This window comes from Quercus lobata, chromosome 6, assembly GCF_001633185.2.
Source record: "Quercus lobata isolate SW786 chromosome 6, ValleyOak3.0 Primary Assembly, whole genome shotgun sequence".
NCBI lineage: Eukaryota > Viridiplantae > Streptophyta > Magnoliopsida > Fagales > Fagaceae > Quercus > Quercus lobata.
The window spans coordinates 42893743-42918627 of record NC_044909.1 but is presented as its reverse complement, the minus strand read 5'-3'; the positions used below and the strand labels follow the sequence as shown (position 1 = coordinate 42918627).

Below are 24885 nucleotides of genomic sequence, written 5' to 3'. Positions count from 1 at the left end.
GTAAAATATATAACTTTTAATTGTATTGAATATATAACTTTTAACTTTCTACAATGAAGTTGTGCACAGTTCTAGAGTCATTGTTATATATATATATATATATATATATAAATTCAGACTTCTTGGCTTCTGCAACAATTTCCTTAGCTGGCAGACCACTTATGATGGCAACTATCAATCAATTATTCTTCATCTTTAATAGAAACTAGTCGCAGACTTGCACGTTACGCGTGTTAATTTTTTAGATAAAATACTATTTTAGTCCCTAGACTTTATAAAGAGTTAAAAAAAAAAAAGTTTTGTCATATTTTTCATAATCTTGTCTATAACATTTTTTCTAGGGAAAAATGCCCCAATACCCCCTGAACTTTAGAGTAGTGGTCATTACACCACTTGAACTTTTATTTTGGCCAATTTACTCCTTCAACTTTACACATCTGCCAAATCACTACCTCTATTAGTTTGCTATCAAAATTTTAACAGAAAATACACGTCATACACATGTGATGCTTAAAATACCATAATCAAAAAGATGAAGAAGAGAGAGGTCAATGGTTAGAACACCACTGTGACATCCTTACCTTCGGGGCTGGAAGTCTTTGTCCTATTGTTTATGGTCCCACTGCACCGTCCAGCTGCAAATATGGATCTCTTGTTCAATAGCCACCATTTTACTAATATTTTCATTCTAAATATTTCCCATGATGCCTTAGTTTCGGGACCTTGTTTTCCTACAATGAAGCATGGTTTACAAGGATGGAATGCTGGACTTCAATTCTTTTACCCTTCAAGCATTCTGTGGACGAATTCCTTGGGAGCAGTAATCAACAACCACAATAGCCAAGTCCACCATCTATATTAACAATCTTTACCAACCCAATAAAGAAAACTAACCAAAATGGTAAAACCCACATCTAATTCTAAATCCCAACAACACCAAATTCTTCAAAACCCAGAATTTTTGTTTTCAATTAAAAAATTAAAAACAAAAAACCTCCAGTTGTTTGGGTTTCTAGGAAATCCCTAGGGAGCTTTAGCAGCACAATCCCTCATATCCAAATCCATTAGAACCTTCTTAAAATTGAAACAAACTTGTTTTAGAGATTTTAGACTATTTTTTGGGTGTGTCTGGTGTGGATCCATATTGTGGTTGAACGACAAGATGGTCATTCTGATTGACTGTCGCCCTCGCTCAAAAAACAATTCTCTCCTTTGTTTCACATGTGTCTCATGTGCATTTTATGTTAAATTTTGATAGCAAACTAATAGAGGTAGTGATTTGGCAGATGTGTAAAGTTGGAGTAAATTGGCCAAAATAAATGTCTAGGGAGTGTAATGACCACTCCTCTAAAGTTCGGGGGGTGTGTGAGCATTTTTCCCTTTTTTCTATTATCATATATTTATTGGTTGATGATTTGCATAACATAAACATTAAATAAGAGGTAAAACTATTCATTGTGTATGAAGATTATTGATAGGCTAAGAATGTATTGACCCCTTGTGATGAATTAACAAATTAATTAGCCAAGTTAATTAATTGATTCAATTAACATGCAATACGCGTGGTAGCACAAACAAATCACCAACTAAGTTAAAGTGCAACGGAAAATAAATTGATACGGTGATTTGTTTACGAATGGAGAAAACCTACATGGCAAAAACTTTATCGGGTGATTTTAAGGTCACCACTCCTGAGAATTCACTATTATCACAACAAGCGGTTACAAATAAAGGAATCTCAATACCTTATACTAACCTACAGTTGAAACCTTACCCCAATACCCAGTTGGACTTGTTCTGTAGTGACAATCTCTCCTTGTAATGCATGGCTCCCAATATGTGACTATACAATTCGATGCACGGATCCCAGTACGTAGCTTACTCACCAACTTAAGAAAGATGTTGGCTGCAAAGTTCTTTAGTTCATCACACAATGAAGATTACGAAACTCCTTGGTTACAAAACCCTACGGTGTACAAACACAACAGCTTCTTCAAGAGAAAGTTGAACTAGGGCAAATTTTGTCTCCGGTCATAATTTGCATGAATACAACTTTACTTCACACTTGCACAATGTTTGACGACCCTTAAAAAAATCCTTATATATGTTTATGGTTGTGAGAAAAGAAAGCCCAAACATGTACTCACGTATTGAAGTGAAAAATCAGCTCTGAAAAACTGATTTTCATAAACCTCGACAGATAAATAAACTATCTATCGAGAAGCTATCGAGCATCGGGCTTTAGTAGCCTTTTAAATCTCGATAGATACTAACTGTCGAGCTTTAAAATCCAGCACTTCTTCACTTGTTTCTTGGAAAAACTTGCATGGCTTTAACACTTGAACTTGAAACCTTGTTCCTTGAAGCATTAAACACATCCTAGATCTACCCAATTACAAGTAAAGTGTGTTTTGTCAAAGGATTAGCCAATTCAATATTGACATATGTTCTTAACATTAAATCACAAATGTCCTAACAATAAATCACATATGTCCTAACAATATCCCCCTTTTGACAATCTGTAACAAAACTACAACAAACAAATGAACATATGAGAGAAGTCATAAATCATGCAACTCATACTCACTTGTTGAATACAATAAAATCTATCCTAACACAAACTCTAGAAAAACTTTACAAGAAGAGAGTTCATAGCAAGAAGACTTTGACAACCTGTATTTCTGAAACACTTTAAACAAAACTCATCACGACATCTTAGTGTGAAACAAAAATAAAAAATTGCATACAATATATAAGAAGCATGTGCATCAAGAAAGAAAAGAAACAACACATGTAAAGATAGGTTAATAACTTACATTGATGGTTTTTAGACCCCTTAAAACACAATTGAATTAACCTAGGTAATTAGCCAAGTTGTTACTTAGTCCAATTTAACAAATCTAGGTTATCACAATCACAACAACCATATCATGGATAGCAGCGGAAAATAAATAACACAAAGATATGATCACCTAAGAAACCAAACCGGTAAAAACCTGGGGATGATTTAACCTAATTATCCTCAAGGTAAACCTGAATCCACTATCTTGAAAGAATCGAAGTTCATACAATAAGACTTACAAGCCCCTATGCTCGACTTCTTATTACTACCCACCAGTAGAACTTACTAACACGACCACTTGCAAGCTCCGAATCCATAGACTTCTTCTTTCTTGGATTCACCACCAGATACAAACACACCCGCTTGTGTTTCTTTAAGCTTCAATGGTAGTAACTGAGTTGATCATCAAGGTGTAGAGAATATCTCCTCCTTGAAAACCCTAAGTTTGTGTAAAGGAAAGCTCCTCTAGATCTCACAAGAGATTTACAAAAACAGCAATATGAGCAACACTAAAACGTGGCTAGGGTTTGCATTTTATAATTAGGACAAATTAGAAAACCCTAAACGTTTTAAACAAACTAGGGCTGAGTTGGAAATCTACAGAAAAACGCATTCTGCCCAAGATTCGATCGATCGAGCCAGGACGAAATGCACAGTAACTTCTGCATTAGCTCGATTCCAACTTTACATAAAAGATACAACTTTAAGCAAGACTAAACACTACTAACCATATTGTTTTGATCATGGTTTGCCAATAATACACATTAGAGTTCTAAATACATAAAAACCTAAGTCTTTAGAACCTAACATACACCAATATATATAAACCCAAATATAAGTACAATGTATGTCAAATGGTCACAAGACCAATATACATGAGGTAAATGTAAAAGAAAGAAAATAAAATACATAAAAACCTCACTACATCCCTCATAGTATAAACACTCCCCCTATCACAAAAATTTCCAATGCTAACTCTCCCTCTATGTATATGACTACTTTCATATCAAAACTACTCCCCCCTTTTTGTCACGAGTGATAAAGGGTAAGTACATCAAGTAGACATCTCATTATCAATAGGCGAGCTAGCACCATCGTCCTCATCAGTATCATCACTGCCGGAGTCATCATCACTCTCATCCTCTGAAGCTGGTGGAGATGGAGAGGTATACGCAGTGAAACCACCCATGGCAGCCTGTCATCATGCAATTCGACCAACACGGGTGTTCACCTGACACAACTCATCACTGAGTGTGTCAAGGCAAGCATCGATGCGCACAAGCTGTGCCATGATGGCCTCGAGAGTCACTCCACTTGCAGAAGACAAAGGAGAGAAGCTGGATGGAGCGGAAGAAGCTAAAGGAGTCACCGTCTCAGTCCGAGGTCGCCTCGGTCTAAGCTGGGCCTTGCTTTGTCTAACGGTAGCAAGGTCTATGGCACTCATAATCGTAAAATGAGGAGACTCGGGAAAAGAGACAAAAAAATGGTGAAGAAGCTTCATGATAGTGGAAGGAAAAATGAGCTTATCACAAGTCGTTGTATCCCTATAGACATCTATAAGGGATAGAATCATAAGAAGGCAAGTCAATAGAAATGTTCTCTAAGAGGGATAACAAAAATTGAGCACGAGGCTTTGTGATAGAGTTATAGTGAGACAAAGGGTGAAGAATGAATGTCATCACCATGTTAAGGAATCTTGGACCTTTTGCAAAGCCCGAGCTAGGGGTGTTTTGACGGTCACTCCAAGATGAAGGTGTCTCATAAAATAGAGACAAGAGTTCGTCTTTGGACATAGTCCACAGATGATCATAGCCAGGGTAGTCAAGATGCGCTACCCTAGGAACATGTAGTACCTCGGATACAATATACGGAGTAACTACAATGCGTGTACCTCGAACACGAGTGACAAAATGAGGTACAGAAGTATCGAATCCGTGCATGTTGAAGTAAAACTCCTGTATGATCATGGAGGGACAAGTGACCGGGATGCCACACAATGACTCCCAACCCCAACTGTAGATGACAATGGGAAGGTCAGATCAGAAAAATTCGATAGAATGACTTGGTGTTCCAAATGAATGCCTCGTTGAGAAAATTTCTCCGAAAAGTCCTTATGGGCTTTATCATCACAGAACCGTATGTGAGAAGGAGTGGTATCAGAAGAAGTGGATGCCCCAGAACGAAGAGGGTTCTAGGACGGAGTGGATTTTCGGTTAGGTGCCATAAAACAACTAATAAAGGAAAGAGGGAGAGAAAGAAACACACAGAAAAGCACCAACAATATCAATATCAATATAAAGATAAAAGAAGGTACGTATGCATGAAAATGCATGAGCATGTGATATGCAACATAAAAAGCATCATGGGCTTAGCCCAATCCAAAGCTAACAACACACAGCAATTCAACATATATAGCACACATCTATAATGCATGAAAATATAGTTATAATGCAAATGTGATGCAATGCATGAACATTTTAGGATCATTTAAACATAACCTAACCCAAAAATTTCACCAAAACTTCATCAATTTTGAAAAACCCCAAAAAATTTTCAAAAACCTAAAACTTAGGTCAAAAAGAACGAAATGCATGATACAAGAGAGAAATAAGATCATACTAGATGAATAAAACTCAATTTAGGCTAAAGATCAAGTGGGGAATGTGAAGATGTTGAGTTTGAAGAGTTTGGGAGAGAAAGAAGTGAGAATCTATCGAGAGAGATCAAAGAAAATGAGAGAATTTTCGTGCTGACCCTATATATAGAAAATCATAAAGCTCAATGGATCGAGAGGTGTTGAGCTTTAAAATGCGAGAATTAGCTATCAAAGAGCTATTGAGGATCTGTTGAGAGGTGTCCACAGCAAAAGGGTCTTGATGGATCGAGAAGCTATCAAGAATCTATTGAGCATCCAAAGACTTCCTTAATGGATTGAGTAGCTATCGAGAATGTGATAAAAAGAAGCTGAAAGGGCTTGATAGATAGCCTAGCTGTTGAGAGGTGCCCAACAACTGTCGAAATTGCTTAAAAACAGTTTTCCAAGAAGAGAAAAACATAGATATGAATGCAATCAAGCATGCTACACAACCAAAGATCCAAACAACATTTTTAAGCTCTCAAAATCATCTCTCAACAAGAAAAAATGTCAAGCACATAAATCCAAAAACACACATACACACTAAACAATTCTAACCAATTTTATATTTCAAAAACAAGTTAAGACAGTTTAGTGAGCATACATTAACATATGTATTCCTTGTGATGGCCAAATCACAATATACCTACACGTGTATCAAAAGTAGCAAAGAATATTGCGTGTTGTATTTGAAAAAATATCGCAAGATTGCATAAATGTCTACATGTTATGACGATTTGAGATATGAGAAAATCACTTTAACTCACACACAATCGTAACTATTTGATGGGGACTATCACCTTTGAGGAACATCCTATAACTCCCATATCTCCTAGAAGACACACTTGCAATCATATATAAAGCATTTTGATTCTTTTTGCTTTTTATATTTCTTTGCGTATTTTTCTTTTAAGCAAACCATGCATGGGCATATAAGAGATAGAAAAGAAATACCCAATGATGCTAAGCTTTTGACATTCCACTTTTGCTATGCCGAATTATTCAAATGTCGTCTCATGATTGGCGGGCAACAGTGGTGAGATGGTTATTTATGCCTTTCTCTTAGGACTTTCTAGTCCTTCCCGTCAAAAAGAGTGATACGAGTGTTAAGTACAAGAGATTACTTAATCTTACTCATCCCAAACACGAGCCACAAAACTCACTTGCTTAGTTGTGCATAGAGATAATCATCTAAGTTACAAAAGATACAAAATTTAGAAAATTTTGTTTCAATGGCCATCCAAGGTACACAAGTACCAATGTATACAAACACACACTGTTTTTGTATTTTTCTAATTTTTCAATTTTTTTTATGAAAAACAAAAAAAATCAAAACAAAAAAATAAAATAAAATAATAAAAACATGTTAAACAAAGCAATGCATAAAACTAGACTGACTCAAAATAAGAAAGCAAAACACACAAGTAATGCAACCTCAAAAACAAGAAAGGGGGAGAGAGAGAGAGAGACAAAGTGACTGAATCACTTGGAGCCTTTTTCCTTCTAGACCTTGGAAGAACCTTTCGGTACAACAAACCCTTGATCCGATGGTAAGGGAGAAGAATTGAAACCGTTCAAGTTTGAAAGGAATATGAGGGCTTTTAGAAGATCTCTAAGAGGAGCAAAGGAGGATGGAAATTTATTCTAGTTTCCCGATGAGATCATACTATTGCTCTATTGAGTGGCTAACCACTTGTAGCAATTTGGTCGAGTATGTCCAACTACTCCACAATGATGACAGAGATGCTGCTTCTTTTGTTTAGGCTTTTAAGTGTTTCCCTTCTTAGCCCTGGGGTTTTTAATCTCTTTCTTATCCTACTTAGGGGGTGCTCCTAAGATAGATTTACCCTTGTCTATGTTCTCACTAGCTAATTCATTTTTAATATCATTGTTCTCAGTTTCAACATTATTAGTAGGAGGAACAAAAACAGTAGTACTAGAAGTAGCAATACTAGGAGAAGAGAAATCATACCCTAGACCGGTTCGATCGGAAGCAGATTTCTGAAGACTGGGCATCTCATCAAGCTTTGCACTTGAAGTCCTCTCCAGTTGAGCTCTGACTTGAAACAGTTCTTCTTCAAGCATCTTGGTTCTCTCGGCCAATAAATTGTTCTTAAATCTCAGTGCTCCAATGGTTTGATTGGCTTCATCAAACTTCATGAAGATTTCTTCCCGTTCAAGCTCCATATCACTGAACTTCTTGGTGGTTAACCTATACAACTTCTCATGCTTTTTCGAGACCTTGTATGACTTTGCATAGGCTATGTGGATGTCATCTTGTTCATTCATCTTTTCAAACTTAGACTCCACCAAGTCTTCTTCTTCATCCACATCTTCAAAAATCCCCTCAGTAGGATTTACAGTGGCAGTGAAGGCATTTAGGATTCCATCATCCTCATTGTCAAAATCATCTTTAGGCTTAGTGTCACTCAAGGTAGCAGCAAGTGCCTTGCTTTTCCCAATGGTCTTGAGATATGTAGGGCACTCTTGTTTCATGTGTCCGAAGTCTTGACATCCAAAGCATTTTAGTCTTGAGGGAACAGTGTACTGACTGCCAACCTTAGCATCCTTCTTTCCTTTGTCCTGGTTCTTAAACTAAGACGAGCTAAATTGCTTGCGGTCTTTGTCAAATCCTTTAGAATTGGCATTCTTCATAAACTTTTTGAATTGCCGAGTGATATAGGATTTCAACTTAGAATCTTCATCGTCTGAAGACTCATCAATGTCACTACTTTTGGCCTTCAATGCCATGCCCTTTCCCTCAATAGATTTCCCTATCCTTGTCAAACCTAACTCATAGGTCTGCAGATTGGCATAGAAATCATCAAATGACTCATCCTCCTCTATCTTTATCTCTTCAAAGCTCGTGATAAGCCTCTGAAGTTTTGAATCCTTGACAGGCTTGGTTCCTTCATAGGTTGTCTGGAGGGTAGTCCATGCTTCCTTTGTAGTTTCAATAGAGGATATCTTCTTGAACTCCTCATTCATGACTGCATTGAATAAAGCATTCAATGCCCTGCTGTTGAAGATAACCGCCTTGATCTTAGCATCATCCCAATTGGCCAGCGCTTCCTTCGGCTTGGTCCAGACTATCTCCATAGCTTGCCACACCTTCGCATCTAATGACTACAAGAACGCTTTCATGCGTACTTTCTAGTATACATAGTTAGTGCCATCAAATAAAGGAGGTATAATAAGAGACTGTCCTCTATCTATGACAAACAGGGGTCAATGGATCACAGAGCAAAGATTAAAACCTAATCAGAGTGTGCCTACTCTGATACCACTTGATAGGTCAAGAATGTATTGAACCCTTGTGATGAATTAACAAATTAATTAGCCAAATTAATTAATTAATTCAATAAACATGCAATACGCGTGGTAGCACAAAAAAATCACCAACTAAGTTAAAGTGTAGTGGAAAATAAATTGACACAGTGATTTGTTTACAAATGGGGAAAACCTACACGGCAAAAACCCCACCAAGTGATTTTAAGGTCACCACTCCCGAGAATTCACTATTATCACAACAAGCAATTACAAGTAAAGGAATCCTAGTATCTTATACCAACCTATAGTTAAACCCTTATCCCAATATCCAATTGGACTTGTTCTGTAGTGACAATCTCTCCTTGTAATGCACGGCTCCCAGTACGTGACTAACCAATTTGATGCACGAATCCCGGTTCGCAGCTTACTCACCAACTTGAGAAAGATGTTGGTTGTAAAGTTCTTCAGTTCATCACATGATGACGATCACAAAACTTCTTGGTTACAAAACCCTACGGTGTACAAACACAACAGCTTCTTCAAGAGAAAGATGAACTAGGGCAAATTCTATCTCCAGTCACAATTTGCACAAGCACAACTTTGCTTCACACTTGCGCAACCTTTGACAACCCTTAAAACAATTCTTATATATGTTTAGGGTTGTGAGAAAAGAAAGCCCAAACATGTATTCACGGATTTAAGTGAAATCAGTTCTGAAAAACTGACTTTCATAAAAACTATCTATTGAGAAGCTATCGAGCATTGGGCTTCAGCAGCCTTTTAAACCTCGATAAATACTAGCTGTCGAACTAGCTATCGAGCTTTAAAATCCATCACTTCTTCACTTGTTTCTTGGACAAACTTGCATGGTTTTAACACTTGAACTTGAAACCTTGTTCCTTGAAGCATTAAACACATCCTAGATCTACCCAATTACAAGTAAAGTGCATTTTGTCAAAGGATTAGCCAATTCAGTATTGACATATGTTCCTAACATTAAATCACATATGTCCTAACAATAAATCACATATGTCCTAACAATTATGATTATATATATAAATATAATTTCCCTAGTTAGAGTTTGATTAGTTTTAAGTTTAAATTTTGTATTATTATATTAAATTGTTGATTATTGATTTTGATAGGCCAAAAATGTATTGACCCCTTGTGATTAATCAATTGATTAATTAGCCAAGTTTATTAATTAATCAAATTAACACACAAAGTGCGTGGTAGCACAAACAAATCACCAATTAAACTAAGTGTGCAGTAGAAAATAAATTAACACGATGATTCGTTTATGAATGGGGAAAACCAACATGGCAAAAACCCCACTAGGTGATTTTAAGGTCACCACTCCCGAGAATCCACTATTATCAAAACAAGTGGTTACAAGTAAAGGAATCTCAGTACCTTATACTAACCTACAGTTAAACCCTTACCCCAATACACAATTGAACTTGTTCTGTAGTGACAATCTCTCCTTGTAATGCACGACTCCTAGTACATGATTAACCAATTGCGCGGATTCCAGTACGCGACTTCAATCACCAACTAGAAAAGGTTTTTGGCTACAAAGTTCTTCAGTTCATCACACGATGAAAATCAAGAAGATGCTTGGTCACAAAACCCTATGGTGTACAGACACATCAACTTCTTCACAAGAAAGATGAATTAGGGCAAATTCTATCTCCGGTCACAATTTGCTTGAACAAACTTTGCTCAACACTTGTGCAACTTGTTCCACCTTTGACGGCCCTTAAAATAATCATTTTATATGTCTAGGGTTGTGAGAAAAGGAAGCCCAAACATACAATCATAGATTGGAGTCAAAATAGAAACTAAAATTCTGTTTTTCATAAACCTTGACAAATGCCCTATCTGTCGAGCTGCTGTTGAGCTGCTGTCAAGCCACGGGGCTAGAATAGCTCTTCAAGCTCGATAGATGGCTAGCTGTACAACTTTAATGACAGGCACTTTCTCAGCTTGAATCTTGGACAAACTTGCATGGTTTTAACGCTTGAACTTGAAATAAGGTTTGTTGAAGTATTAAACACATCCTAGATCTACCCAAATATAAGTAAAATGCGTTTTTTCAAAGGATTAGCCAATTACATAAAATAGTGACATATGTTCCTAACAAGTGAATCACATATGTCCTAACAAATTTAATTAAGTGAATGTAATGGTTGATTTTATTGCATTGTAAAGTTTTCAATGTCCTTTGTCTAGCCATCTCTATTTTATTTCTTATTCCTCTTGACCACCTTTCTATTTTCCAAATAACGGTTATTAATTGACGTTTGATTTCATTTCTTTTTTTCTTCCTTCATTTCTTTTTTATTACTTTGTATGTTCCCTTGCTAGTTGTAAATTTTATGGTTATCAATAAAAAATAGATATCATGGATGGCTTAAATAGTTATAGGTATAGTTACGTTAGTGGTATGTCAAAGGTTTTTTTTCCTTCTGAATTTTCAAGGAAATATGAAAGGCATTTCTCTAGTTTGGTCTCAATCAATTAAGATATCCATAATATATTAATGGAAATAATTATGAGCCTTAAATATTTTTAATGTATGAAGTGGTTAGGTTAGTAGTATGTCAAAGGTTTAATAAAAAAATTTAAAAATAATTCCAAGGAAATGTAAAAGGCCTCTTTCATAAAAAAGAAATTGTGACTTTTTGAATTGTAGAAATATGATTGTTTTACTTACCTTGTTCATAGATTTCATTATTAAGTTATATCTAAATTAAAGTAAATCAACATATAAATGCAAAATTATATGTAAAGTTACAACAGCACAAGATAAATATGTATAGATAATTTTTTCTTTATTCATGAATCATTATTTCATTGTTTACTTTCATTTTGCAAAAAACATTACATGAACTCCTCTTTTGTGACAACCTTTTTTTTTCTTTTTGCCGAAACAACTTAAGGATATTAAGACTTAAGTTAACACATGTGGTAGTTGTAAAACACGTCAGTGATATGAAAAATAGAAAGATTTAAATATTTAAAAAACATTTTTAGTAGATTGTAATATAAAAAAAAAAAAAAAAAATTCTCAATATTTTATGTAACTTTTCCCATAAGATCAATATTGTTGGCATCCTTTAAAGATGATACATAATATTTTTTTAGAAGAAGAAGAAGAAGCAAAGACGATGCTAACACATAATATAAAATTATTAAGCTTGCGTGATTTAAATTTGTGGCAAAAAAAGTATTAATGTATCTATGATAAAAGTTTTTATCTAAATGATATATAGTAGTTCATATTTTTTTTAGACTTGATTCAAAAAGTTCATTCTCAATAGCTTTTTAAGTCTACAAATTGCTCAATCTATGGGCCTAGACACATTCAAAGGGTGCTGCTATCTAAATTATAAATTATATGACCCTTTATCACACAAATATTTTGATTCCCCCAATGTATGGTAAAGAAAGGCAAGTTTGTGTCTAGCCATTCTCTTAATTTGTGCTGCATAATTTATATATATATATATATATATATATATATATATATAACTGAAGCTTTTGAAACTCTCACAATTTTCCACATCAGCACAATATTAAAAAAAAAAAAAAACATAATTGCACTTTTCTAAATCCCGATACTTTTTCTTTCTCTCTTCCTCTCCTCTTTAGACTCTCAAATCTGTGTCTTTGTTCATAGCCGGACTGTCACTTTCTGTCCTAACTTCTCCTGGGTGCAAATACAATCTCTTCTATTTATCTCAAACCTGATCTATTGGAAGATGTATAGGCTATCTCTCCTATCTCAGTCTCTTCTCTTTTTATTCTGTGTTTTCTTTACTGCTGTTAGTTTCTTTTTCTTCGTTTACTATATGTGTTCCTCCATCTTCTATTTCTTCGTTTCTTCTTTGCCTCAGATATGTTTCTCTCTGTGACCGATTCTCTCTATTTCTTTTTCTTTTTCAAATTTGGTTGCACTGGCCCTACAACTTTAGACATTCTGATATAGAGACCTAGAGATTTGAAGGATATAGAGATTGGGGAAATTCTTCAATGTGCTGGGGCTTTAAGTGTAAAAGATATATTGTACATGAATTAATGGGATCCAACAGAAGTTCCTTGGATAACTAAATCTCTAACCTCAACACTAACCATGAAAGAGAGTTCAGAGAGGCCAATAATTAAGCATCAACATGCATTGATGGTGTTGGCATCTTTTATTACAACTATGGCCTTACAAGCTGGAATAACCCCAGTGGGAACATGTGGAGGATTTTTTTTTTTTTTTTTAATAATTTTTTGACTGAAGACGATAGCATGTGGAGGAGTTTAAAAGAAAGGAAAAAAATAAAAAGAAAAAAACATTAAAAGGTTGAGAGAATAAGTGGATGAGAATAAAAGAAAGGTTAAAAAAATATTAGTAGGATAGTTAGGGTAAAAAAAATATATATATATAAATGATGCTAACGATATAACAAATTTCATCACTTAACCTCTAGAAACTAATGTCACCCGTTATAAAAAATAAAAAAAATTGATATTTGTTTATTATTTATTTTGATAATGCCATTTACCAATCATAATTATTGTCCATTTACCAATCATAATTATTGTCACATCAAACAAAATGTTTTGTTATTAATTTGTTGTATCTTTAGCATTTTGTAAAATAATTAGTTTAGTGTGTTATATACATATATATATATATATATATATATCTGTTTGACAACATGTCTCACTTATGCATTAGTTTAAGTCAACTTCATGGTTTGTGCCTCTTGGGTTAGTTTCCACCGGTCTTTTTTCTTTTCTTTTTTCTTTTTTTATTCTTTTTCATGTGCATTTAGGCATACTAGGCCATCAACATAATTTGTATTTTTAGTACATTAGAACTTTAATAAAAAAAACCAAAAATGCAACATTATAATAGTAGTCTTCTTACAATGAAATTTTTTATGAATTATGTTTTTTGTATTGATATACATTTGCAAGGACAAATAAAATATTGGAGAAAATTATAAACTTGATAACATTCAAACATTAAGGGGTAAGATTATTACTGAGTGAGAGATTGAGAGAAAAAATTCATTGAAAAATATTAGTTTAATTTTTAAAAATCTCTTTAAGTAGTTTTCCCGTGCATAGCACGGGTTAGCGACTAGTTTAATAGTATGGAGGATGTGATTGGATTTAAATATTGAATAAAATAATATGAGAGGAAAAAAGAGTAAAAATAAAATATATAGCAATAAAAATCAAATTATCCAAGTCATTCTATGTAATATAATAACAATATATTATTATATACTATATGTATAATGCAGTAGGATAATATTTAATCAAAGAGAATATAGAAGATAACAACTTAAAACACAAAACTAAATTACATCAACTCAAAGTAGAATTCTAATTAACACAAAAATTCATCAACCTAAAGAATTGATGCAATAAAAATATTAAAAAAATCAAACAAAAAATGAAAAATAAATTGAGAGAGAGAGAGAGAGAGAAGTAACCTTTTTTTGTGTGAGAAAACTATGCATAGAATGAAAAAGAAAATGTCAAATTTATAGTAAGATGTTGAGAATAAGAAGAGTCAAAATAAAGGAAGATAAAAAGGTAGAGAAAGAATGATATTAAGGTAGAAAGTAGTGGGGAGATGAAGAGATAAAAGGAAAGGAGAGTTTTGGAAAATTAATAATAAAAATAATGGTTAAAAGATATTTTAATTTTTAAATAATTAAGTCATCTTAAATGAGAAAATGTTTAAAATATATATATAGAAGAAAAATTGGAAACAAAAAATAATGACGTGGCTGCTGATGTGGGTCAACATGAGCATAGCAACATTAAATGTTATGCTTCAGCTTTTAGTAATACTAGTCGCTAACTCGTGCGTTGTACGAGATAGTTAAATAAAAAAATAATTAATCAACCTTATGATAAAAAGAAAAGGCTAAAGGAATCATTAAGAGGTTGATTTGCCCATGAAGAAAAAATCTAAAAGAACGATAGAAAAATAAAGGGAAAACTATTTACAAAGAATTGCAACCGTTGTATGTTTACCTAGCTAGGCTTAAAGCCAGAATCCAAATAAAATTTTGCAACAATAAAAACATACAACTTCATATTAATTTTAAATCATGCAACTAAAGATTCAATTTATAAATAATTTCAATAAACACTATTGCCACATCTATCTTAGTTCTAGACATTTAATTTACATATAAACCAATAGCAACCGCAATTAGCTATCATGGTTACTCAATGCTACGACAATCTTGCAAACAGAAGAACAAAGACAAAGGCAAAAGCAAAACTCAAATGATATGATCCATACAGGCTAAGAACTACAAAAATTCTTGGCATTGGAGTGGTAAAGGTTAAGCATGAGAAAATCAATTCATAGCTATAAATAATTATAGATATAAACGTGTTTGGAACTTTGTTTTAACATAGGAAATTACAAAAGGCTACGGATATAATTCCTATTATAGTATTAGCTGTTGAAATTGCAACTTGGTCTAAAATATAAGTTATATAACTTAGTTATATATGATTACACAGGATGGGCATGGTATTAGATATTATAAATTTGAGGCAAAGATTCAGAGAGAGGGTTGAGAGAGACTTAATAAATAGCAAGCTTTAATGAACACCTTTATCACTATGCAAAACTAAAAGGCATATTACAGATTTTTAAATGAATTTTAAGTTGGATGATACAAAAAAATTCAATACCAATGATGGAAACTTTTTTTTTTTCCTACAAAAGAAAAAAAAAGTGGTATTACAACAATTTTCCATTTATGGCTTGAATGAAACATACAAAATACAAATTGTGTTTGAACAAAGTAAATTAGTAAAACAACAGGTTATTAGCTTCCAAAATTAAAACTTCACTCCTAATCCTTTACAGCTAACATGAATATTGGAGCAATATCATGCACTCCACATTCTCTTAGATGTTAAGCTCCAGCAAATTACATTAGATGTAATCTCGAAAACAAATTTCTATATTGATGTATTTATATATTTTTTGGTTTGTGGTAGACCCACTTCCTTTGTAACTGAAATTCTCCATTCTAATCTCAAAAAAATCTAAATACAAAAGCTGCTGCTCTTGGCTTAATATGCAAACCTTCTAAATTTGATTAGCACTTATCTTAAAATAAGTAAGATTGACGAATTAATTAATTGCTACTTGACATACCAGCAATTTTTCAAGATTAGAGAAGGGATATTACCATTCATCTCTTGAAGGCTTATAAGATGCAAAGATAAAATGCGTACAAAATTTATGGAGGCAATGAATTTAGGACCTCCAACACAAGTATGTGAACAATGTGGGACGAGGAAAACCATCTAAACAAAAACTAATTGGAAAATTACATTTCAAACAAAACATACATACACGCATTTATGTTACCAATTTCAGCATGTAATACAAATTTTGAAGAGTATCAAACCAAACCCATAATAAAAAAAAAAAAAAAAGTGAACAATTGTTGTGTGCAACAGTATGTGTGAAATAAACACTACTCTTTACTTTTTACTCTTTGATGATGCATATTGCTTCTAGTTGTAAGACTTTTGTTTTAAATGAATAATTGATGATATTGCTATTAAAAAAAAGGTTTCATTAGTAGTTAGCAAAATGTTAAATATCTTTAATTTGTTAAATACTATTATTTGTAATATATGTGTGTATGTAAAAAAAAAATAAATAGCTAAACTAAAAAAGGTTGAGCTTTTTTGGATTAATTTTGTTTAGAATATGTATAACTTGGATGTGAATGCTATCCCTTTTTTGTGGAATAATATTATAGTTCTTGGTTACTCGGCAAAATAATTGACCAGTATGACTAAAGATACAAATGAATCAATATACCTACTCATGCAAAGCGCATAATTCTTTAGAATTAGATTTTCTTGCGCATAAATTAAGTAGACCTAAAACCCTATACAACTGATATCATTTAGAAAAGAGAAATGCTATATCTACAACAATTTTACAACATTGCTTACCTGTCACTACCAAGTCACAAAACACAACTTAAATAATCTAACTAGGAAAACTTAAATAATCTAACTAGGAAAAGAAAACCAAAAAAAAATATATATTAAGAAAACAAAACAAACAATCAGATGAAACTCAAAACATCAGCATATTTAGGGGTTTTGTAGAAGGAAGAATCTTGCTCTCACACACTGGAGGCAGAGGTGGAGGCGGAGACGGAGGCAGAGGGTAGAGGCAGAGGCAGAGACGCTCACTTCTTCTCCCCACCATTGCACATTGTCGCTTCTTTATCTTCCTCAAAACGGTGAGACCCACATATCTTGCTCTCACACACCGGAGGCAGAGGTGGACGTGGAGACAAAGGCAGAGGGCAGAGGCAGAGACGCTCACTTCTTCCCCCCGTCGTTGCACATCGTCGCTTCTCTATCTTCCTTAAAATGGTGAGACCCACATATCTTTACCTTTCTCAGATTTTGTTTCTTATTGGAATTACTGAGTTGTAATTGTAATTTTGTTGTTCCTTGCTTTGTAACATTTCATTCTTATTGAAAGAAAGCTGGACTTCTCTACATTCACAACAAAAAATAATAATAATTGGACTTCTCTATTTATTTATTTTCCACATAAAAATGTCATTAAAATTTTTAAACTCTTTTTTTTTTTTTTAAGAACATATTGAGGTATAAATGATGCTCGCAAAGTGTTTGATATAATGCCTGAAAGAAATCTTGATGAAGCCTTGAATTGTTTCAGATTGATGGTTAAGGATGGTAGTGATCCCAATAATTATACTTATGTTGGTGCTTTATCTGCTTGTGCTAGTTTAGGTGATGCAATAGCTGGTAAGGAGATTCATGGAAGGATTTATAGGCATGAGCCATGAGCAAGAGTTGAATGGCAAAATTTGGGATACAAGTGCATTCCCTTGTCATCAAGTGTGGACTCGACCTTTCTATTGAGGTGTAAATATAAGCAGTAGAAAATGCCTAAAAGTTTTCGGAGAGTGGAGAGTATTTGTGACGCACTGTTACTCTTATTTTGCTTTGTTTTCATTAACAAAACTTAAAAACCTTACTTAATTCTTCTGCTTGATTAGACTTTACTTCCTTTACTACATTAAGTAATTATTATCATTGATCTCACTAATTTAACCATCATACAGCATGGGAGACTTTTACATTTCTTGCGTTATATGCCCCCCATTTTTTGCATTATATCTGGTTATGAGAATCTATTGACTTATTTCATCTTGAATGTTTCAGGTAATTGTTAAACTTGAAGATCCTGCTATGAGTTAGTACTGTGCTTTACGCTTATTACAGGTAGAGACTAGTAGTATTTTTTTTTTTTAAATTAATTCCATTTTCATACTTTGTTTTAAAATACTGTGCATTATATAATGTATATTGCAGACACATGGAAGAAGAAATAACAAGTGCTTCTAGGCTTGTAGAGTTGAATGAGCACAATAGTGATAATAAAATGAAGGATACAGTGGATCTGAAAAATAATGAGTTGAATGAAGATAATGTTGAGAATGAAAAAGAGGAAACAAGAAAGGTAGAAGATAAAGTGGAGGATCCTTGTGTAGGAATGTTGTTTGGTTCCATTGATGATATCATGGAATATTTTACAAGGTATGGTAATAAAAAGGGTTTTGCAGTGGTTAAAAGAACATCTAAAAAGGGAAATGATGGGGAGGTGGAGTCTTTGACTATAGCTTGTAATCGTGCTGGAAAGCAACAGATTAAAGCTAGCACATCACTTAAAGCACAGCCACAATCGAAAACAGGTTGCAAAGCTCATTTTAATATCATTCAATGCTTAGATGGGTGGATATTGAAATCCATGGAACTTGACCATAACCATGGATTAAGTCCAAGCAAAACCCAATTTTATAAATGCAACAGAGTATTAAAACCACATGTGAAAAGACAACTTGAGTTGAATGCCAAAGTTGGTATTAAAATGAACAAGAGTTTCAATTCATTGGTGGTTGAGGCAAGGGGGCATGAAAACTTGCCATTTCTAGAGAAAGATTGTAGAAACCACATGGATAAATTCAAGCATTTGGAGCTCAGGGAAGGAGATGCTATAGCAATGAATAAGTACTTTTTAAAAATGCAAGCCGACAATTCTAATTTCTTTTACATGATGGATTTTACTGAAGATGGTCGATTAAAGAATGTATTTTAGGCAGACGCAAGAAGTAGTGAAGCATTTAAAGAGTTTGGTGATGTGGTTACATTTGACACGACATACTTGGTTAACAAATACAGCATGCTATTTGCTCCTTTTTTTTGAGGTAAACCATCATGGACAATCAATATTGCTAGGATGTGGATTGATTTCGGGTGAAGATACAGATACATTTAGATGGTGATTTGAGTCTTGGCTTACATGTATGTCTGGAGTTCCTCCTAGTGCAATAATTATAGATCAAGACAAGGCCATGAAAAAAGCAATACAGATTGTTTTTCCAAAAGCACGACACTGATGGTGCTTGTCGCATATCTTGAAAAAGATGCTTGAAAAATTTAAAGGATATAAAGAATATAAATCAATCAAATTTTGTTTGAAAAATGTTGTTTATGATTCCTTAACAAAAGAAGAATTTGAAGAAATGTGGGGTAGGTTCATTGAAAAATATCATCTTGAAAGCCATGAATGGTTACTTGAGTTGTATAATGAAAGGTATTATTGGGTGCCTGCCTTTGTGAAGGATACATTCTGGGTAGGAATGTCAACCACACAACTGAGTGAAAGCATAAATGCATTCTTTGATGGATATGTACATCATCAAACAACCTTGAAAGAATTTTTAGAACAATATGATAAGGCTTTGGCAAAAAATGTGGTAAATGAAAATACTGAAGATTTCAATTCATTTCAATCATCCATACCATGTTTTACTCATTATGCTATGGAGAAACAATTTCAAAGTGTTTACACAACAGCAAAATACAAAGAGTTTCGAAAAGAGTTGCTAGGGAAGGTTTGTTGTAATTTTTCTTCATGTAAGGAAGATGGTGTCATTTCAGAATATGAAACACGTGAAGATGGATCATTTGGAGAAAGTATGCAACCTTCCTTGTTTATTTTAACAAGGATACCAATGAAGTAAATTGTAATTGCCGCTTTTTTGAATTTAGGGGAATATTGTGTAGGCATCAAATTACGATGCTCTTTCACATGAAGATTGATCAGGTACCAAACAAGTACATCTTGAAAAGATGGTGTAAAAATATTAAGAGGAGCCACACCAAAGTTCGCATCAACTATAACAATCGGCTTGTCAAACTTGAAACACAACGCTTTGATAAAATGTACAAAGTCTTCAATGAGGTTGCAGACTTGGTAGTAGATTCTGAAGATAAGTGTTAGAAGGTGGTGGCATGAATTCTTGAATTAAAAGGAGAGTTCAAACAAGAAAAACTTGTTTGTGGAAGTAATGAACCCATTTCTGTTTTTTTTTATTTTTTTTTTTTTTTTTTTTTTTTTTTTTTTTTTTTTTTGTTCTTATCATTTTATTTTGCATAATTTTTGTTTCTACTTATGTATTAGGATTGCACTTTTATATTAATAAATTTATTTACTTAATCAAAATAAAATTTCTATAGGTATTCCTACATATTCAACCTCATGTGGAGATGATCTTGCAATTTCTAAAGAGACTAAAAACATACTTGATCCAGTGGTGGTTAGACAAAAGGGATGACCGCCATCTAAAAGGAAGTAGTCAATAGTTGAAAAAGTTGTTAGAAAAAAGGAGGAAAGGAAAAAGAAAAAGAAAACCAAAGTAAGTGAGAGAAATGAATTCAAGAAAAAGAAGGTTTTAGTATATTTCCTGTTGATTTTAAATTAATAATTGTTTATAGTATTTACTAACTATTATTGTTTACATTTTGTAGATAGCTACTAAGGTTGAAAATATGTCTTGTACAACCCCTACTATGGGATTGAGGGTGCTTGGAGTACAAAAGAGTTTTAACTTAAATGTTGGAATCTTTATTTTGTATCACAAGGAAATTAAGATTTGGTTTAATCGTTAAGTATATTGAATTTTATATTGTACATAATGTAGGAGTTGGAACTACAACAGTCACAACAGATTGGTAAAGAGAGTTATGAAGAATCCATCATATGGCCAAACATTAATTGCCCTCCTAATATCATCGGGATGAGTCCATATTCTGGGCTGCCAAATATGCTACAAGGAGGAAACTCGCCATTTTAGTCAAGTATGATAAGACAAGTGGTTGGAATGCAACCATTTAGTTACCATGAAAACACATCTCAAGCATGTACTTATTTACTTTGCTATTCTTATGTGTTTCTGATATTTTTCTTTTTTTCTTTTTTTATTATAGGTTAACTGTTTGTCTATCTACACCTAATTTCTAAATATTGTAGTGTTCTCTTTACATTTAAAGAACTCATGAGACTCAATTTGAATTGTAATTTATCATGTTGTAAAGCATGGTATTACTGAGAATAATATCTTTTTAATATGCAGTTGAATTTAAATAGATTAGGCATTTTTTTTCTTTATTCAATTGCTTCTCATATATGTAATTTTATTAAACTAAATGTTTTCATTTTGTTTTTGAGGATGATTCTCCACTCCAGAAGGCATGTTATGATTTGTCAAATGAGCATCCAAGCAATTCTATTGGGAAGTTTGGTACCAATGATGTGACAAAGGTTGGAAATCCAAAATTACACGAAGATGCAAGGGCAATTAGTTTGTTTATGATATATAGGGTCATAAGATTATTTTAAACATGGAAACTTGACAGATAATATTTTTTTCTCATAATGTAGCCCATTGGGCAACCTTTTGTAATAAGGTAGGAACCTTCTCTAACTCTAAAACATTAATGAAAAAGTTCTTTTTAAATGCAAATCATTTTTTATCATCATCTGTTTGTACATAATTTCTTTCTCCTTTGCTAACATAAGTTGGCTAATATTAATGTTCATCGAAAAAAAAAAAAAGTTGGCTAATATTAAGAAGCAATAAGTCTGTTACAAGATAATCTCTCTTTATGGAGGTGCAAAGATGATCCACCATAGGCGGTAGATTTTGAAACCAAACAAAAGCATCATGGCTAGTATTGCCCATCTTTGACAATAGTTGTGGTAGTTAGTTATTATAGAATTGATATATATCATATCACAACAAAGGAAAAAACAAAAAAAAAAAAAAACAATCTTCTAGAACTTTATTAACCACAACTGGTTTTACAATATCCACTTAATATTATAACAACTAATTAACAAAAAAATCTAGTAGACTAATTCTATGACTAATATAGACTCTTGTTACAAAGAAACGGTAAGTATACAACACAATAGGTGACCAAAATATACATCAACACCCAAAATAAACAAATACATCAAATGATTGCAAATAGCAGCTTTGGCTGCATTGCATTCCAATTTCCAAAGCCAGCACTTGAGCATCTATGCTTTATGATATCTACTAGAGGAAGTACATCTTGAACAAAACCCCACTTGAATTGGTGCTAATAGTAGCAGCATTGCCTTCCAGAGCCAAAATTTGAGCTTCCATGCTTTAAGAGATCTACAAAAGGAAGTACATTTTAGACAACACCATGATAGTATTTCTTCACACTCTAACCAATATTTTCCAACTAGTTTCCAACATATCTAACTATACCATGTGCATAAAAGCAATTAAAAATTGTGAGAGGAAATAGATCCCAAGTGATTGGCAGAATCTCAGAAAGTGAACTAGAATTAAAAGAAATATTCCTCTAACAGGTACACAGAAAATGAAATGCCCAACATGCAAAGCAAAAAAGACAATAAAGATTACATATAGCTGATGACTATGGATGAACAACTCAAACTTGTTACTTCTCACTAGATAAAGTGATGTCATCCACTTTATTCCTAAGAACATGAATTGACATCACCAAAGTTCCAAACTATCACTAAAACATGAAATTGTACATAACACCCTCTCCCTTTCTCTTCCTGTATGTGTCCATATACTTTATACGGATTAATGGCTACCTTCTGAGTTAGCTTGAATAACCACAATCGGAACATTGGGGAAAAAATTCAGTGAAACATTAAAATGAAAATAAAACACCAAACTATAAAAACTTGAAAAGCAATAGCTACCTGCAAGAGTTTTCACAATATGCAAGAAGAGAATTGCATTTAATAGGATTTCGAAAATTAAAACCACTAGAATTTGTCGGTCTTAAGTATATTAATGTGAAATGTATCTATTATGTGGCCAGCAATGTCAACTGGAAATAGTGTTAAGGGGAAATGTACCACTGGGGGGACCATTAAAGGACATTTGTCAAGAGGGGTCATAAAATACTGAGCAAGCAACAGAGGCCCACATTGTCCACTTATATTTTCATCACAAGCAGATTGTCACTTCATGTGATGATGTTGCTTAATGCATAGAGGGGAAGTATTGTGATTATATGACCAGGACCTTAATCTAAAAGGGAGATAAATTGAAGTGGGAGCACCAAACCACCTAGCGTGAGATGATGTTCTATGCTGCTAACATCTTAACCCAACTTGACTAGAACCACCAAATTCAGCAAGCCATGTCTCTGATAAAGAAAATTTTTTATTCTGTTTGGGTAAAACAAATTTCTATCGGTTCGACCATTACCAGCTAGCCATAATGATCAATTATTGACCATCTCTATTAGGCTTAGTGTTAGTTGCCTAGGATGTAGAATTGTAATGATCTGCTTATATTTACACCTCAATAGAAAGGTCGAGTCCACACTTGATGACAAGGGAATGCACTTGCATCCCAACCTTTGCCATTCAACTCTTGCTCATGGCTCATGCCTATAAATCCTTCCATGAATCTCCTTACCAGCTATTGCATCACCTAAACTAGCACAAGCAAATAAAGCACCAACGTACGTATAATTATTGGGATCACTACCATCCTTAACCATCAATCTGAAACAATTCAAGGCTTCATCAAGATTTCTTTCAGGCATTGCATCAAACACTTTGCGAGCATCATTTATACCTCAATATGTTCTTAAAAAAAAAAAAAAAAAAGAGTTTAAAAATTTTAATGACATTTTTATGTGGAAAATAAATAAATAGAGAAGTCCAATTATTATTATTTTTTGTTGTGAATGTAGAGAAGTCCAACTTTCTTTCAATGAGAATAAAACGTTACAGAGCAAGAAACAACAAATTACAATCACAACTCAGTAATTCCAATAAGAAACAAAATCTGAGAAAGGTAAAGATATGTGAGTCTCACCGTTTTGAGGAAGATAGAGAAGCGACGATGTGCGACGACAGGGAGAAGAAGTGAGCATCTCTGCCTCCGTCTTCGCCTCCACCTTTGCCTCCAGTTTGTGAGAGCAAGATATGTGGGTCTCACCATTTTGAGGAAGATAGAGAAGCGACGATGTGCGACGGCGGGGAGAAGAAGTGAACGTCTCTGCCTTTGCCTCTGCCCTCTGCCCTCTACTCTCTGCCTCCCTCTCCACCTCCATCTCCGCCTCCAGTGTGTGAGAGCAAGATTCTTTCTTCTACAAAACCCCTAAATATGTTGATGTTTTGAATTTCATCTTATTGTTTGTTTTGTTTTCTTAATCTTTTTATTTTGTTTTGAATTCTCATTTTATTTTTTTTGTTTTCTTTTCCTAGTCAGATTATTTAAGTTGTGTTTTGTGACTTGGTAATGACAAGTAAGCAATGTTGTAAAAATGTTGGAAAATTGTTGTAGACGTAGCATTTCTCTTTAGAGAAAACAGTCAATAGTCAACACAATTCATAACTTGCATGCTTAGCATATTATTGAAATAAAAGATTTATTTCAATTTCAAGAACACGTTGGGTAAATCGAATTGAAGGAAAAGAGAGAGTATGACCTATTTTATATTTTAAAGATTATGTAGAAGATCGCTTAATTTTTTTTAGTATCTTATAAATCTTTTGATGACTGTCTGAATCATTATCATTTCATATAAAAAAAAAATAATAATAAAAAAGTAAAGTACAATATATTATTTATATCATAACAAATTTACTCCAAAAAAAAATTACATTAGGTGCAACTTGATGATAACATTATTATATGCGTATGATTTTATATATATATATATA

At 33.4% G+C, this 24885-nt stretch overlaps 1 protein-coding gene and 1 long non-coding RNA gene across 4 annotated transcripts; one reads left to right on the top strand and one right to left on the bottom strand.

Annotated features, from left to right (window-relative positions):
- Positions 1-16883: 16883 nt before the first annotated feature.
- On the top strand, positions 16884-19282 carry LOC115950941 (protein FAR-RED IMPAIRED RESPONSE 1-like). Of its 3 annotated transcripts, none has more exons than XM_031068224.1 (4): positions 16884-17189; positions 17577-17709; positions 18012-18071; positions 18162-19282. In XM_031068224.1, exon 4 carries the CDS (start codon positions 18166-18168, stop codon positions 18943-18945), a length of 780 nt encoding a protein of 259 aa, XP_030924084.1. In that variant the 5' UTR covers positions 16884-17189; positions 17577-17709; positions 18012-18071; positions 18162-18165; the 3' UTR covers positions 18946-19282. The 3 variants fall into 3 exon arrangements, with proteins under 3 accessions (XP_030924084.1, XP_030924083.1, XP_030924085.1); XM_031068223.1 differs by having other exon boundaries at positions 17572-17709; XM_031068225.1 differs by lacking the exon at positions 17577-17709.
- Positions 19283-21949: 2667 nt separating this feature from the next.
- LOC115951008 lies at positions 21950-24337 on the bottom strand. The gene is made up of 2 exons (XR_004083170.1): positions 24035-24337; positions 21950-22336 (listed from the first exon to the last, which is right to left on the bottom strand). It is a non-coding gene; the product is annotated as an uncharacterized LOC115951008 (long non-coding RNA).
- Positions 24338-24885: the final 548 nt, after the last annotated feature.